The sequence below is a fragment of the Ammospiza caudacuta genome, chromosome 15 (genome assembly GCF_027887145.1).
Source record: "Ammospiza caudacuta isolate bAmmCau1 chromosome 15, bAmmCau1.pri, whole genome shotgun sequence".
Lineage (NCBI taxonomy): Eukaryota > Metazoa > Chordata > Aves > Passeriformes > Passerellidae > Ammospiza > Ammospiza caudacuta.
In genome coordinates, this window is record NC_080607.1 from 4,278,748 (window position 1) to 4,294,099 (window position 15,352).

Sequence of the window (15,352 nt, forward strand, 5' to 3'; positions counted from 1 at the left end):
GACCTTCCTGATGGCATCTCACAGGACAGGAGAGATTTGTTTGTTTGCAGGCGGTTATTCCTTTGACTTGCTGCCAACACTCTCCTAATCTTTCCTTTGATTTGAAACCAAGTTCCTCTGCTAGCCTGGTATTTTAATGGTTAACTTGAGTCACACATAACAGGCTTGGACAGCTAATACTTTCAAGAGCTTCACTGCATCTGTTCTCTTGTGATTTTTTTTAACAGAATTGGCAGAGACAGCTGCAGCTGGAGAGATTTGCTGAAGAATGAATAACCCTAAAGAAGTTATGATGAAACACTTATATTTGTTTTGTACTTTTAGCCCCCAGTGTTTTGTGGACTCTGCTATCTGAGGAATGACTTGGTCCCTTGCTGTCCGTGGCTATGTTGTGCATAAGTTTTCAAGGGACCCTGTTTTTCAGCTCATAAATGACTGTTAGCCTTTTAAATGAACAGAGACAGAGGGCCATTATTTTCCTAATGTCCCACTTCTAGGAACTTAGCTGCCTCAGATATGTAGCTTTGCTGAGTGGTGCTTGAAAGCATTATGCTCTGTGATCTGGCTGTTTGTAGGGCATCCTCTGTTGGCACCTTGGGTGACATTGTCCAGTTGGCCATGGCCTGGCAGTGCAGGTTCTCCACCCTATAACTACAGTCTCAGTCTGCTGTTCCTGACCACTGCCAACTCGTGTTCTGCCTTTAGAAAAGCTACGGTTGTCATGTTTTTTTGATGGTCTGGTGGAATTATTTTAGATCAGAGGTGGGTGTCTTGAGAGGTCCTTAAGTCTCCAACCCTGCATGCTCTCACTATGGTGGCCACTTGGTCCTGAGGACCTGGCTGATGGGTTTCCCTTTGGTGGTTCTGGAAGTATCTTTTCTGTTCCTGTCTTCCTCCTCTTCACCCTCTGACACTGTTCAGAAATCTGTGTAAATGTTTTATTGTCCTTACTCAGTGTTCCTGTCTGCAGCAAAAAGCTATCCCTGTGCATGATGCAAATGAGCCTTGGGAGCTGGCTATTTACTTTGGTCTGTTCTGGCTTCTATGGGCTCTCTCTTCCCTTCAGTGAAGATGACACAAGAATGGTTGTTCTTTTGCCCTCCTGTATGGGGAAACTATGCTGCACTGCAGTGTGTTTATGTCTGTGCAGTGCCTGGTGTCATGTCACTGAGCCCAGGATGATCCGTGTACAGAAATCACGGAAGATCAATCACTGTTGAGTCCTGCTCCTTCCACAGTGTACAGGTTGTGGGTTGCTCCCAAGGTACTGGAGCAATTGCTGGGTTTATGTGGTAATGGGGCTTTACTAAAGCAACTTCTGATTGGAGAGTTTCCTATTCCCACACTGCTTTCTTTGGCATCAATTCTCTGAGGCAGCAGCTGCTGTGCTGGGCCCCTGGCTGCACGGGCTTCGTGGCAATGCTGGGAGGAATCCCTGATATCAGTAGTGGTGACATAGGAGGCGGTGAAGAGTAAATCTCAGTCCTGAAGCAGCTGGACAGCAAGCTAGATAAATCAAGACCTTTGTCAGTAATTATAGGATGACAGGGTAGTGACTGCTGATGTGTCCTTGAAATAGCAGGGATATCATTGACATGACATTGCTTGCTTTGGCCCAGGGAGAGCACTTGGTGTATGCTGCTTCTCCAGGGCTCTGGGTTCTTGCCCTACCTCATTTTGGCAGGTACAACTGCTTCAGCTCATTCCTGCAGTTTAAGAAGAGCATGATGCTCTTCACCCAGGGTGCAGTTTTATTGGCACTGGGAAATGTCATCCTGCTTCAAGTCCAGTTTACTTCTGTTCAACAGCTGCCAAGGGGTATTGGGATCTTACAGATCTGTGGAGCCGTGTTCAGCTTTCTAGTCACTGATCAGGGTTTCAATCAGCAGGTAGTGCTAAGAGGTGCTGGGGCCCATTGAGAAGGCGGGAGATTAAGGGGTTCCATCTCCATCCTTTCCTTTTGTTTGTATGGATCCTCCTTAAAAAAACACAAAAAGCCCAGACCTGATTTTAGAGTTTCTTTCATGCTGGGAGGCTCTTAGCTGTTTTGAGTACCATTGTGGGCAGATCCTGTATGATTTGGTGGTGCCTGCATATGCTCTCAGAAGAGAGTGAAGCTCAAGTCTGCTTCAGCTGGTATCATGTGTCTTAGATTGTGTGTCCCAAGAAGATGTGGAGAAAGTGGATCTATTACCTTGGGTACCTGCCTGCAGAGATTTACACTCCTGGAAGGATGTGGCTAGTGCATCTGGTGGTGACCTTGCGTGAGTCCTGCTGCCCCCTTTGGTGGGATCCTGTACAGGTGGGATGACCATGGCGATACTCATCGAGCCATGCTTGCAGTGTGCCTGCATGAATCCTCCCTGAAACTAGGGGCATCACCATGGGAGCAATGGGAAGTCATCAGGCTGCCTCCTTGGGACTGAGCCCCACATGCTGCCATGGGGGAGCACCAGGGGTGGAAGGTAAGCAGTACGCATCCCAGCTGTGGTCATCATTTTTTTTTGCTGTACTGGCAGGTTGTCCTGTAATGCCTTTACCTAAGCAAATATTTCCTCTCTAGGATATTGATAAAATCGAAGTTTTCTCATTTAAATCCTGTCTGTTGGGGACAAAGTCTAGTTATGAGCATGTTGAGATGGGATGCAGTCACTGTCAGGTGCTATGGTGCTAATATTGGTCCCAGTCTAATGACAGACCTGGCCATGTGTCCTGGGATTGATGCAGCTTAAGGCTGTGCAGGTTGGAGGCCAGCACCAAGCTGTGCCATGTCTCAGCTCCCTGCCAGGGTGCCTTGTTTCCCTTGGGCAGGGACTGTCCTGCTTCCCCCCACAGCCACCTGCCTTCCAGCAGCTGTGGTTTGGAGGCAGCTGTGGATGCACACAGTATATTTTGGAAGGAGAAGAGATGAAGACTGCCAGGTTCTTTTTATCTTCTGCAATTTGTTCTTAAATATTTAGCCCCTTAAAAGGAATAATAACTCTGCTGAAATTTTCATTGAGCTTAGAAGGTGCTACTTCATCTGGAGGAAACCAGAGCTTTGGGGAGGCTGTTTAAGTACTGGAGTTTTGGGCTTGTGCTGTGACCTGCAGAATGAAAACTCTAGCCATAAGGCAGAAGAGACCCAAGGTATGCTATCACAGCAGCGTGAGAGCTGGACAGGGTGTCAAGGCAGATCCCATAGCCCAAGGAAGCTAGCTCACTTCTCTGCAGTGGCCTGGGGCTCAAGCTCCACAAATGATTTTGCTCCTCACCATGTGAAACCCAGAGGCTGGATGTGACAGATAGGCAGGAGAGGCTGCCTGCCAGATATGTGTCCCTGGCCAGCCTGTGGATGATTGCAAAGAGTAAAGCAAAGCACCTGGAAACTTCTTTATGCTGAATGTTTTTTAACATGTCTTTTGCCTTCTGCTGAGACTGCAGTGGCCACAGCTCGTCTCTAGCCATAACACAGGCCAAGGTGCTCACCCTCAATGACAATTTGGTGACAGAGAGAAGTGAGAGGCCCTTGGCCTCCAGAGAAGCAGCAGATAGCTCTCTGGTGAAGACCTGTGCCCGGTCTGCATCACCAGGATTTTTTTAACAGGAGTGGATTTTACTGCTCCTCCTGCCCTCAGGTGCAGTTTCCTTTAGTGTTGGTCTGCTGGTCACCAGGCAGTGCCCTGGTGCCTGTGTCTCCAGTATGGAGACACTATGGACACTATGACCACCTTCTGCTCAGAGTGTCCGTCCAGCAAGTGCTTTGTGTTTTGTCTCAAGGCCATGAAAACAGGGACGTTTTCTGTCCCTTGGTCTTCCCTCTGTTGCAGAATTGCCCATCCTGTGATGGAGGCACTGAAGGATGGGGTGGGGATGAGCAGCAGTTCAAGCCCTTCTGTCTTCCCCTCCCCTTGGGCTGCTCTCTGTGTGGCCCCAGGGAGTGATTTCAGGACCCAAATCATTCCAAACCTAGTGGACAGCTTGGCACAGAGTGGATGATAGAGAAACATGAAGTTTGATGTGGGAGTGTCTGTGCTGCCTTCCCTCCTGCCTGGTGACATACAGAGCTCTAAGATGCCTGTGCATCCTTTTCACCCAAGGTTCAGGTACTGGTCTTGGGCTGTTGGGCCTTATGCCTTTGAGACTGTTCTGGACTTTATTTTAAGCTGATTATCATTGGGGCATGGCTTGTCATGGTGTCTGTCCTTCCTTATGCCCCTCCTCTCTCCTTTTGCAGAGACCCCCAAGACATCTCACTTGTGTCCCAGAAGTCCTTTTTACTTACTTCTTTCTCTCTGAGACAGGATCTTGAGGGAATTTGCTGGTAATTTTGGTGTTGCCCCAGCCTTCTTCCTTGGACTGAGCTACCTCTTTGCTGTCTGTTCTGTTCTGGATTTGGGATGAATCAAGAGGCTAACAGCAGCAAGATGGAGCCAGCAATGCTGGTACCTGGGCTGGGGGAAAGTTTGGCAAAGCCAGGAAAAAGGCAAGAACTGACAGAGTCCAAGCAACTAGAAAGCCACCAAGTTTCCCATCTGACATCTTTGTCTTTGAAAATACCACCTAGCAGAAGGCTTGGGGCTTTTTTCATTTTTTTTTTTTTTTTTGTTTTGTTTTCTTTTTAATTAAAAACAACAAAATAATGAGATGCTTTTCGTGATAAGACCTTTTCCAGGCTCTCTTGTTCCCCTAACCTACCCAAACTATGGTGTTATTCTCTCTTCTTTATGTAATGTGTTGCCAGGCTGGGCTCTGCTTTCAGAGGCCTGCCCCTGTTCTGCTCTTGCTAGAGCTAAGCATATGTGCTCTTTGCCAGGCTTTAAGCAATGAGCATTTGTTCTGGATTTTCACAGTATGATCTGTCTTTGGCAAAGCAGAGGTTGGTTTGTTTGCCTAGTGCTTATTTTCAGGAGCAGGAGAGTTTTATGAGCAGCCTGACATTATATTTATTTTTGTTCCTCTATAATTTTTGTTAGAAGGAGGCATGGGTATTCAAAAGAAGTTATAGAGTGTGTGTGAATAAAGCCTGAATTGTCTCATTCAGCTGAAGGAGGATTACCATAAGGAGCTGATGCTGGAGACCTTCTGGAGGCTCTCGAGGATAAAGCTCGAGGATAAAGATGCTTGTCCTGGCATTGATATGCAAATCTGAGTGAATCGGAGCCACCTGGAGGCTGCACTTGGTTTCTCAGCGTCTGTACTAAGTGAACTTTTCTGAGGCCTGTTGTGCCGAAGGTGAAGGGGCAAGTACGATTGTCTTAAAAAAGACAATCTGTGGTGATATTTGAGTTCTTGAACACAACCTGTGCTGTTTTTCAGTCAGCCAGGAGCCTAGACCCACAGAGGAGCAGCAGGGTCAGCAGCAGTGGAGCCTCTGGGCTGGTACCCTCTCCCCATTCCTGAACTGGCTTGCCATGGTCTGCTTCAGGGGCCTCCTTTTAGAGGACTCAAGATGGTGAACATGGCATCATTCTCTGTATGACTGGATCTGCTCCTTTTCATGGGTTGTTTGTCCTGTGTGCCATTAACAGCAAATGAAAGAGGATTTGAACTCGTCTCTGTGGGGCTGATAATTTCAGATGCCCATCCCCATCACCCCAGTTGATTGCTACAGCAGGTTGCCCTGCATGCACTTCCCTGCCTTTGGCTGGTTTCACACCATGGCCAGTCTCTGGGAATTATACTTCACTCTGTGTGTGATGGGATGGCCAAAATGCATTCCTCCTCCTCAAGGAGGACCTGTTAACAAGGCAGTTAGTTTTGGCATAGGCACATCCTCAGCTAGATGGTCTCTGATGATGGCAACAACTGGCATCTTTGTCTTGGGACTGGCTTTGAGTATGCTGCAGGCCTCCATTGAGGACATTAGTCTTGAAAAATCCTGCTTGGTATGGAGCCATGTTTGGCCAGGAAGGACTCAGTATTGCCCCAACTCTCTGCAGGGCTCATCCCAAAGAAGGGAAGTGGGGGAGGAGGTGGGATCTTGGCTTGAAATTACAGAGCATGGAAGTGAAATGGGAGGAAGACCAAGTCATAAGAGTTGTCCTTGTAGCCATGCAGAAGGGTTTGTTGGCAGCCTGGTGTGAAGCTCCCTGAGTCAGTTGATTCTCATGGCTATCCTTGGTGCTCTCTTCCCCTTGGTGGATGTTTGCCTTCTCAAGCTGGTGCTGAGCAGCTTCCACATGCAGGGCTGCAGATCACATCAAGCTGATCTTGAGCTGACAGCTCCAGCTAAGAAAACATCTCTACTATTCTTACCTTTTTACAGCCTTGGGAAGAACTTGTGGTGTCCCAGACTGTGCTTGACTGCCTGGGCTGTGTTGTCACTTGGGTGATGGTGGCAGGAAAACCAGCTCTTCTCTGAGGAAGTGGCTGTTTGACTTCTTGGGGTTCCTCAGCTCTTCCTGCAACTGACTCTTCACCTGTACTTGGTTGTCACAGACATGTTTTATGAAAAATCCTTTTTTTAGGATTTTTCTCTTGAGAAGCTGAGAGGCTTTAAGAACAAAATGTAAACAATTATCTGCTGCTGTGGAATGCAATAGGTGCATCTTTGATTGGTGTATGTTAGTTGTTTCTAATTGATAGCTAATCACAGTCAGCTGGTTCAGACTGTCTGAGAGTCAGGAGTTTTTGTAATTCCATTCTTCTTCCTCTGCTTGCTAGCCTTCTGATGAAATCCTTTCTTCTACTCTTTTAGTATAGTTTTAATATTTTATATACATATAATAAAATAATATATCAAGCCTTGTGAAACATGGACTCAGATCCTCGTCTCTCCCTCTTCCTGAGACCCCTGTGAACACCACCACACCTGGTCCTTTCCATTTCTGGTCCTGGTCAATTCTCTGTAATTAAAAAAAAAATTATTCCTTCCTAGACCTCCTATTAAGCATTTACAGTTATTGTGAGAAAGATCTGGTCAGGAGATGCTTGCAGATGCCCTCTCAGGATGAAACACCGTTTCTTTAAAATTACTGCTATTATTTTTTTTCCAAGGCTTTGCCAAGCAGTATTACAGGGACCTGTTGAAGGTCTCCATGGTGAGAGAGAGACGGTGAATCTTGTTTCTTGACCAGAAGGCTGAATTTATTGATATATGCTATATAATACATTATAACTATATTAAATAGAATTAAAAGAGAAGTTGCAGAGCTGCTAGCTAAGCTAAGAATAGAAAGAAAGAATCTGTAACAAAGTTGTGTCCAGGGACTCTGTCCCTAGCTTGCACCCGTGATTGGCCTCCAGTTATAAACATGGGAACATGAGCCAATCAAGGTGTCCCTGTTGCATTCCACAGCAGCTGATAATAATTGTTTACATTCTCTTCTGAGGCCTCTGCCTTCCAGAAGACGCAGAAATCTGAAAGAAAGGATTTCTGTGAAAAAATGTCTGCGACATCTCACCTTTCTAAATTGTATAAAATAAAAGAAAAATGCTGATGTGAAATGAACAGGAAATTTCTTCACCTGTAAAATATACAATAGTAACAAATCACTAAAACAATCCTACAATCTAAAAACAATGCAAAAAACAATGCAAAGAGAATTCAAGTCCAAGCAGCTGAGTTTCAGGAACAGTCCATCAGCTGAAGTTGTTTCTTTTGGACATCTGAGAGTCCTTTTTGGTCCTGAAAACAAACTCGCTGCAAAAGAATACCATCAATAGTTATCAAAAACCATTGACAGTCTTACAACAATTTCACACAATTTCAAACAATTTGAACAACTTTGGAATGTCCTTTTCTGGCCCTTCAATGCTTCAGTGCTTCAGAGCTGCTGCCCGCTATTTTCAATCTTTTTTATTTAATTTTTTTTTTTTTCCCTTTTGATCAAAAAGCAAAAGAGCAGCAGCCGAGCAGAGCAGTGCCAGAGAAGGAAAGGCCCTGGGGGCCCTGGCCCATGCTGGACCAGGAACCCCAAAACTGGCCCACAAAGGGGGACCAGGACCGGTAGGGGAAACCAGAATTCCCAGAAACATAAGGAGGCCACGCAGTGGGCCCGGCCCAGGAACTTCCTGAGCCCAACGGCCCAGGCCAAACCCATGACACAGGCTCTGCATTCCTACAGGCCTGCACCCTGCTGCTAGCACAATGGCAGCACGGGTAGTGAGATGCTTCCTTTCCCCAAAACCACTGAGGCATGCCAGCAGCAGGGAAATAGAAGCCTTCCCCAGAAATCCCATCTGGGGTCTGGAGATGTTTGTTCCCCACAGTAAACCAGCTATGGTCTCCTCCAGCTGTGCCCTCTCCCTCTGCACTGCAAACGCAGCAGGTGTATCTTCCATCTGCCCCATGGCATCATCCCCACCCCCTCCGGGCTGGGGACCAGAGGCAGGGCTCTTGGGATGCACCTGCCCCTCCATGCCACTAGGATGCAGGAGAGGCGGCGGCCTCCATGGGACCATCCCCGAAAAACCACCCCCCAAAACGCCAAGAATGCTGATCTTTAAAACAGGCAGCTGGACTGCCGCAACAGTCAGCTGGCGGGCAGCCCTCGCTCCATGGAAGGAGAGACCCCCTGCCGGGGCGGCTGCTACAGCAGCCAGTCCGGGATGGTCCGAGCTAGAACAAGCTGCCGGTGCCAGGGCAGTCTCTGACGCTGACCCGGAGGGCAGAGCCTCCGACAATGGCAGAGCCGCTGGGATGGCCAGTCCGAGCGGCGAGAGGGCTGATGGAAGCGGCAGGGGAGAAGCTGGAGCCGGAGAGGGAAGCACGCTAGGTGTCAGATCCACCACGGGCTGCCCCGAGGTTCCCGCGGGTTCGGGGCCGTCTTCCACACCATCCTGAACAGGGACTGTCTCGGCTTGAGGCGGTGAGGAGGCCGATGGAAGTGGCGGAGGGGCCGAAGGAAGCAATGAGATCTCCACCTCCGCTGAGCAGGAAGCTGAAGACGCATCCTCGTCGTTGTTGCCTAGCAACTCATCAGGGACCGGAAGTGCCTCTTCTGCCTTCTCCAACGCAGGCGCCGGCAGGGGTGGGGAGGCCGGTGGAGCCGTGGGCGGGACCACCTGGAGAGGCGGAGACGGGATCGCCTGGATTGACGGAGCTGGCAGAGGCGGAGTAACCTCAGAGACCAGTGCCACCCCCATGTCTGAAGGCGGAGTCTGAGGCCGGCTGTGGCAGCACCGTCCACTCCCATCCCCCCTGCGGGGGAGAAGGGGGGAGAGGAGAAGGCTTGGGAGAAAGAGTAAAAAAAACTTCTTCGCGCAGCGAAGTTTCAGCCCCCCCCCGCCGCGAAGCAGGGGGGGCCGGGAAGCCCAAAGTCATCACCCACAGGGTCTTCTCCCAGGGACGGTGGAAACGGAGCCTGCCCATAGCAGTTAGAAATCCATTGAAAAGCGGCTGCTCTGCATTTCAGCACTGGGAAGAGCTTAATAAATGCTGGGTAGATAGAAGGCAGAAGACCTCCCTGACTGTAGACGAATTGGAGAATGGAGTCCATGCACTCCCAGACAAAAACATCCAAAGCGTACAGGACATCAGTAAAGAGCCCAAAAAGCTTTGCCCATTGAAAGAACTCATAGAGATCTGTTTTTTCAAAAAAAAAATCCATCTTCTCTACACCAGTGTTGCCAGAGGGCAATAAGTTTCTCCTCTGAAGGAGTAAAACCAACCTCATACTTCAAGGGGTATCTCCCCCATATAAGCAGCCATAATTTTCTTGTGGCTGAACCCTCAGGGATAGAAAAGTTAACAGTACCTTTTTCAAAAGTCCAGCTTGCTCTGGCCAGCTCCACGGGTCTGCTGCTCTTGCCTACCATGTTTCCTGAAGGTTTTCCAGAAGAAGGTTCTTTTTGTGGTCAGCCTTGGCTGTGAACTCTGTCCAAATCAGGATCTTCAGTTCTTCAGCTCCTGGCTTGAATCCGCTTCTTTGGTCACTTCAAAGCAACCATCACAAGCTACACATACAGGATTTTTACCCAGTGCAGCAATTTTGCTCTTCTGGTCTTATCAAATTAATTTCTGCTCTGACACGAGGGGTCACCAGATATCACAGTGACCTGAGTGGGTCGCTGGGGGTGGTGAGAGATGGACGGTGAATCTTGTTTCTTGACCAGAAGGCTGAATTTATTGATATATGCTATGTAATACATTATAACTATATTAAATAGAATTAAAAGAGAAGTTGCAGAGCTGCTAGCTAAGCTAAGAATAGAAAGAAAGAATCTATAACAAAGTTGTGTCCAGGGACTCTGTCCCTAGCTTGCACCCGTGATTGGCCTCCAATTATAAACATGGGAACATGAGCCAATCAAGGTGTCCCTGTTGCATTCCACAGCAGCTGATAATAATTGTTTACATTCTCTTCTGAGGCCTCTGCCTTCCAGAAGACGCAGAAATCTGAAAGAAAGGATTTCTGTGAAAAAATGTCTGTGACAAAGCAGGAGTGGCAGCCAGGAGGAACTTGAGCTGGTTTTGAAGGAGCAAAGTTGGTTGCGTGTCCATCCCGTGTCCTTGAGGCTGCAGGACAGAGCACAGCAGCTTGTCTCTTAGCTGTACTGTCTATTACAATACTTCATTAAAAAAACAGCTGCCCATCTGTGAGGCAAAGCCTTCAGATGGGACCAAATCTGTCTGCCTACATAAGATGTGATTATTCACAAAAAGCCCTACACTTTCTTCTGCTTTTTCCATGCCTGGTGCACCATCCTGTTCACAGCATGCTGCTGCTTGGGGGCTGACCCCTGCAATGGCCTTGCCACTCCTCCAAAACATCAGCATGCTGGAGGCACAAGCCATCACAGCTGGGGGCCTTTGCCTGCTAGAATGAGCAGCTGGAGCTGTGTCCTGTTTCCCAGCTATTCGCTCTGGAAGGTATTACTCAGGACACACAGAAAGCTCCTGGACTTTCTGACAGTACAGGAGGATGCACCTTGGGAATGTGGACTGCTTTTGGAAGCGAGTGGGGGTTTTGTTGAAATCCCTCTGCCTTGCAGGCTCTAGTGACTGAGGTAGTTCCCTGGAGCCATTGCCATGCCAGCAGGCTGGTTGTCCTGTGCTCGGGTAGTGGAGGGCTTTGGTCTCGCACTGCAGATGGGGCCTGCAGGCAAGTCTTGTTTTGGGGACACTGAGTTACAGGAGCTGAGATGAAGCGAAACCATTGCCGTGATCCTGCTGGTGCGAGCAGGCTCTGCAGTGCTCGTGAGCGTGGGCACCCACTCTGTTTGCTGCATCCCTCAGCACTTGAAGCTGAAAGGACAGAGAAAAGAATTATTTAAACCATCCCCAGGAAACTTCTTTAACCTTGTAAAGTGGAATATGAATTAATTTTGGTTTTTGTGTGTTTAAGTTACAGCCTTATCTCTGCAATCCTGGGTTTATCGCATCTTTCCAGAATTCTTGATGTTATGTTTGAGGCTTGTGTGGCAGCCTGGGGCTGGCCCTGCTTCAAGAATGTATTCTTTGCTTTTCCTCAATTTTGAGGACTGGCCTGCTTTTTATGGTTGCATGCCAGACTGCTCAGCATTGATTGTTGTCAATCAAACCCACAGTTTTCCTAGCAGGGAGGTGCAGTGGGCAACAAAACCCTCACCTCGACTTGCCTGGTGATAGGAGACATGCTGACTTTCCTCAGACAGCCAGGGCTGGGCACAGGAACCTGGGCTGCCATTTCAGGCACTGCAGTGCTGCCACCATCACTCCTGACCCTTCTGAGGATGTGCAGGCTGGCAGCTGAGGGTGTGAGAGGGATGCAGTGGGATCACCCTTCTCCCGCTTCTGCTCTGGTAATGGCTTCTGCTGTCATACCCTTGCTGAAGAGCAGCTGGTGGTTGTGTCAGAGGGAACCCCTGGCAGAAACAGGTTTCAAGAGGGGCCTTGGACCTGTCCTTTTCATATGGCTTTTATTAATGGCAAAAGTAGCTTCAGTTAAGGCCCTCCTTCCTGCAGCCTCCACCAGCATTGGGATGGAGGCCAGGCCTTGGGGTGTGGGAGCAGGAGGGGCTCATGTTGTTTTTCAGCATGCTGAGCTTACAACTTGGTTCAGGATCACTTTAGGTAGCATCTCTCCTTTGCTGAGGGAAACCTTGCTGAGTTTGCACTCCCTTCCTCCATTTACCTGGGCTATCCAAAATGATTTGGGCTACTGCATTGGGGAGGCATTGGCTTTGCTGAACTCCTCAGGCCAGCTCTTTAGGGTTGGTGTGTCAGTGGTATGGTTGATATGCCATGTATGACAGCTGTGCAGCCCAACACCTCTGCACAAAAACCACTGTGCTGATCTGCCTGAAAAGCAGTGGTTCAGCACTACCTGCTTTGCTCTCACTGTCTGGGCCAGTATGGGTGCTGATAAAGGACCCTGGGGCTCAAGGGGTTCTTTAGGGCTGCAAAGGGTTATGCTTCAGCAGCAGGGCCTGTCCTTTGGGTCACCTTACATCCTGCTGAAGGCTCTGTCCCATCAGCCAAGGGGTAGGGGGAAGAGCCTGCAATGGAGATGGTCTCATCCACCAGTCATTCCCCACATACATCTTTTGGACATATAAGTGTGGGCTTCGAGCCGGGTCCATGGGACCCAGAGGTCCCTTCCAGCCCCACAGCATGTGGAGCCTGCAGGCAGGCACTTGCATGGAGCAGGTTGCCCACATTGTTGGGAGCCAGGGCTTTGGTCTCCCCAGGTGGAATGTGCAGCTCTCAAAAGGAGCAGATCCTGTTCTGCAGATACACCCTGCTCCTGAAAGTTAAGTCCCCTACCCTTCTGCATCTTGCACCCTGCATCTCCCAGGCACTGGCACTCCTGTGACTGGGCCAGCCCTTGATGGGAGTCATCCCAGCATCAACAGACTGTGCCCGCCAGCCCTGTGGGTTAGTCCTGGGCTAGTGAGTGGGAAGTGAGTGGGCCAGGCTGATGGGACTGACCTCCCCTTCCCTGTGCCAAAGGACTGCTCTTTTGTAGCAGCCCCATCTCAAACCCTTTTCCTGGCCTCTCCTAAGATCGTTAGATTGCTGAATAGCCCCAAGCAATGCTTTGATCTGCAAGCAGGCTGCCTGGCCCAGTGGCAGCAGGTTTGTAGGACTCTTCAGACAACCTGTTTGCTTTGGGCCTCTGGTCCAGACTAATATGGCTCTTGTGTCCCTGCAGCTCGGACTGGGTGGAGATCATCGAGCCCCGCTCCCAGGAGCGGATGTACGTGAACTTGACCACCGGGGAGTGCAGCTGGGAGCCCCCTCCCAACCTGAAGGTGCGCCAGTCAGACCAGAAGCAGTGGTGGGAGCTCTTTGACCAGAACAACAACCGCTTCTACTACTACAATGCCATCACGCGGCAGACAGTGTGGCACCGGCCCCAGGGCTGTGACATTGTGCCCTTGGCACAGCTCCAGGCCATGAAGGGCAGCTCCCAGCCTGACTGTGGCCTGGAGCACCGAGGCAGCACTGGCAGCGGTGGCAGAAGCACCCCCATCCAAATGGCCGTCTTGCAGGAGATGGAGAAGGGCAAGAGGAACAGTGTGGCAGAGAAGAGGAAAGATCCTGCCAGGTATGGGGAGAGCTTCAGCCTTCTCTCTTTGTATCTATGGGGTGAATTTAGCTGCCAGGCCGGCCCTGTTAGGCAGGTTGGGAACTGTGCTTCCCAGGAGGGTGCTGTGGTGCCCCAGGAAGGTGCAACAGTGGGGCAAAGTACTGCCAGACCCCCAGTCACTACCATGTGTCTCCTCTTCTTGGGGCACAGCTGTCTGCTGCCACCACTACCTGAATGTCCCCAGCTTGGGCCAGGCCATCTTTGTGTGAGTCACCATAAAAATACATGTCAAAAGGTAATCTTTGCTCTGGGTGCTATAACAGACGGAGAGGGGACAGGCAGGAGTGTCATGTAGTGATGAAAACGCTCTCAAAAACTTGCAACAGGGTTTGTTGGGATGGCATAGCTCCTGTGCAGGGGGTCAGGCTGCTGTGGGGTGCGGGTAAACCCATCTGGTCTGGCTCCTTCCTTTCCTCCTTGCTCAGTTGCTGATGTCTTGTAACTTCAGCCAGGGCAGGAGGTGGGGCTGCAGGGACAGAGCTCCTGGGCACAGTTGTGTGGTCTCATCAAGCCTGAAATAAAAGACCAATAACAAGACGCTATTTTTATGTTTGACTAAGAGATTTTTTTTTTTTTTACACTAAAACTAGTCTGACAGCAATTGGGGACTTTTTTATCGTATTGAAACTATTATTTCAGCTTCAGTTGCACAAAAGTATCCCTTCCCCAATCTCTGTTGGGTTGGCCCCTCTGCCTGGGATACTGTGTGGGGCTGCTCTGCCTCCCTTCTACTCTGTCTGGGCATCATCCTGCCCTGGAGGATGTGGTACTGGCAGCTGGGGAGGCTGTGCAGCAAGCAAAGTTGGGTCATACTGAGAACTGACCTGAGAGCTAGAGCAGCTCTTGGGTAAGCCTGACTGTCCTGCCATATATGCTGGGATGCCTTGTTCTGGTTCTGGGCAGTGCAGCAAGTGCTAGCACCTTGGTTTTTGGATCAAGGCTGCCTCTCTGCGTGCCTGGTGCAGGCAAGGATAGAAAAAAAATGCCAAGTTAATGAAAGCCACAGAGGATGGCAGTTCGGGAAAGTATATGCACCCTGAAGTGAGGTTGCTTATCACATGTCTGCTGCTCCCTGTATTCAGTGCAGATCTTAATGGCTGCAAGACACTAGTGATGCACATAAAGTGCACCAGAAGGAACCCAATACTTTACTGGTGATTATCATGCTCCCTGTGCTTCCTGCCCCCTGAGCTGCATGTCCATCCAGAGAATGGTCCCTGCCCTGCCAGGAGAAATCCAGTAAATGTCTCAAGCTGTACCTAAGTAGTTCCCAGTTCTCTCAGGTCAACCCCAGTGACTTGGGAGGGGGTCACACAGTTGAGCTACTGGCACATGGGATTTGACATGAGACAGGCAACTTTCCTTCTTTGTCCGTTTACAGTCTGGCACTCCAGGGCAGCCAGGATGGGCACCATCAAAACTACATTACATGTTTCCAGATAAATGAGTGTAAGAGCCCTGATAGGGCCCTGTGAAGCTCACAAGATACTGTGAGCTTCACAGAGTCCAAAGTATTCATGACTGTGCCAGTTTTAACACCAGCTGGAATTAAACCACTCCTCTTCCCCTCACTGTTTCCAGTAAGAGAGAGACAAAAGCAGAGATTACGGGTTGAATTAACAATTTACTGAAAGCATAAAGCAGTGGAATAAGACACACACAATAACAACAGCAATGTTAATAGCAATAGTATACAAAAAGAGGAGGTGTTATGCCCACAAAAAGTTTTTCACTATTGGGAACAAAACCAAGATGCCAGATGCTCCTTGTAAGCTGCATCTGCATGGTTTTCCTGGGCAAAGGCAATGTGGTGGCCATTCATGTGCTGCCTGTGTGGCCGCTGGGAACAAAGGCAA

The 15,352-nt window shown here is 49.3% G+C and overlaps 1 protein-coding gene across 1 annotated transcript in view; it reads left to right on the forward strand.

The window, feature by feature from the left end:
* LOC131564257 (rho GTPase-activating protein 39-like) overlaps window positions 1–15,352 on the forward strand; it is a 59,831-nt gene that overhangs the window by 17,850 nt on the left and 26,629 nt on the right. Inside the window, exon 2 of the mRNA XM_058814613.1 lies at window positions 13,059–13,454. Coding sequence (XP_058670596.1) covers window positions 13,059–13,454 — 396 coding nt within the window. The remainder of the gene's footprint in view (window positions 1–13,058; window positions 13,455–15,352) is intronic.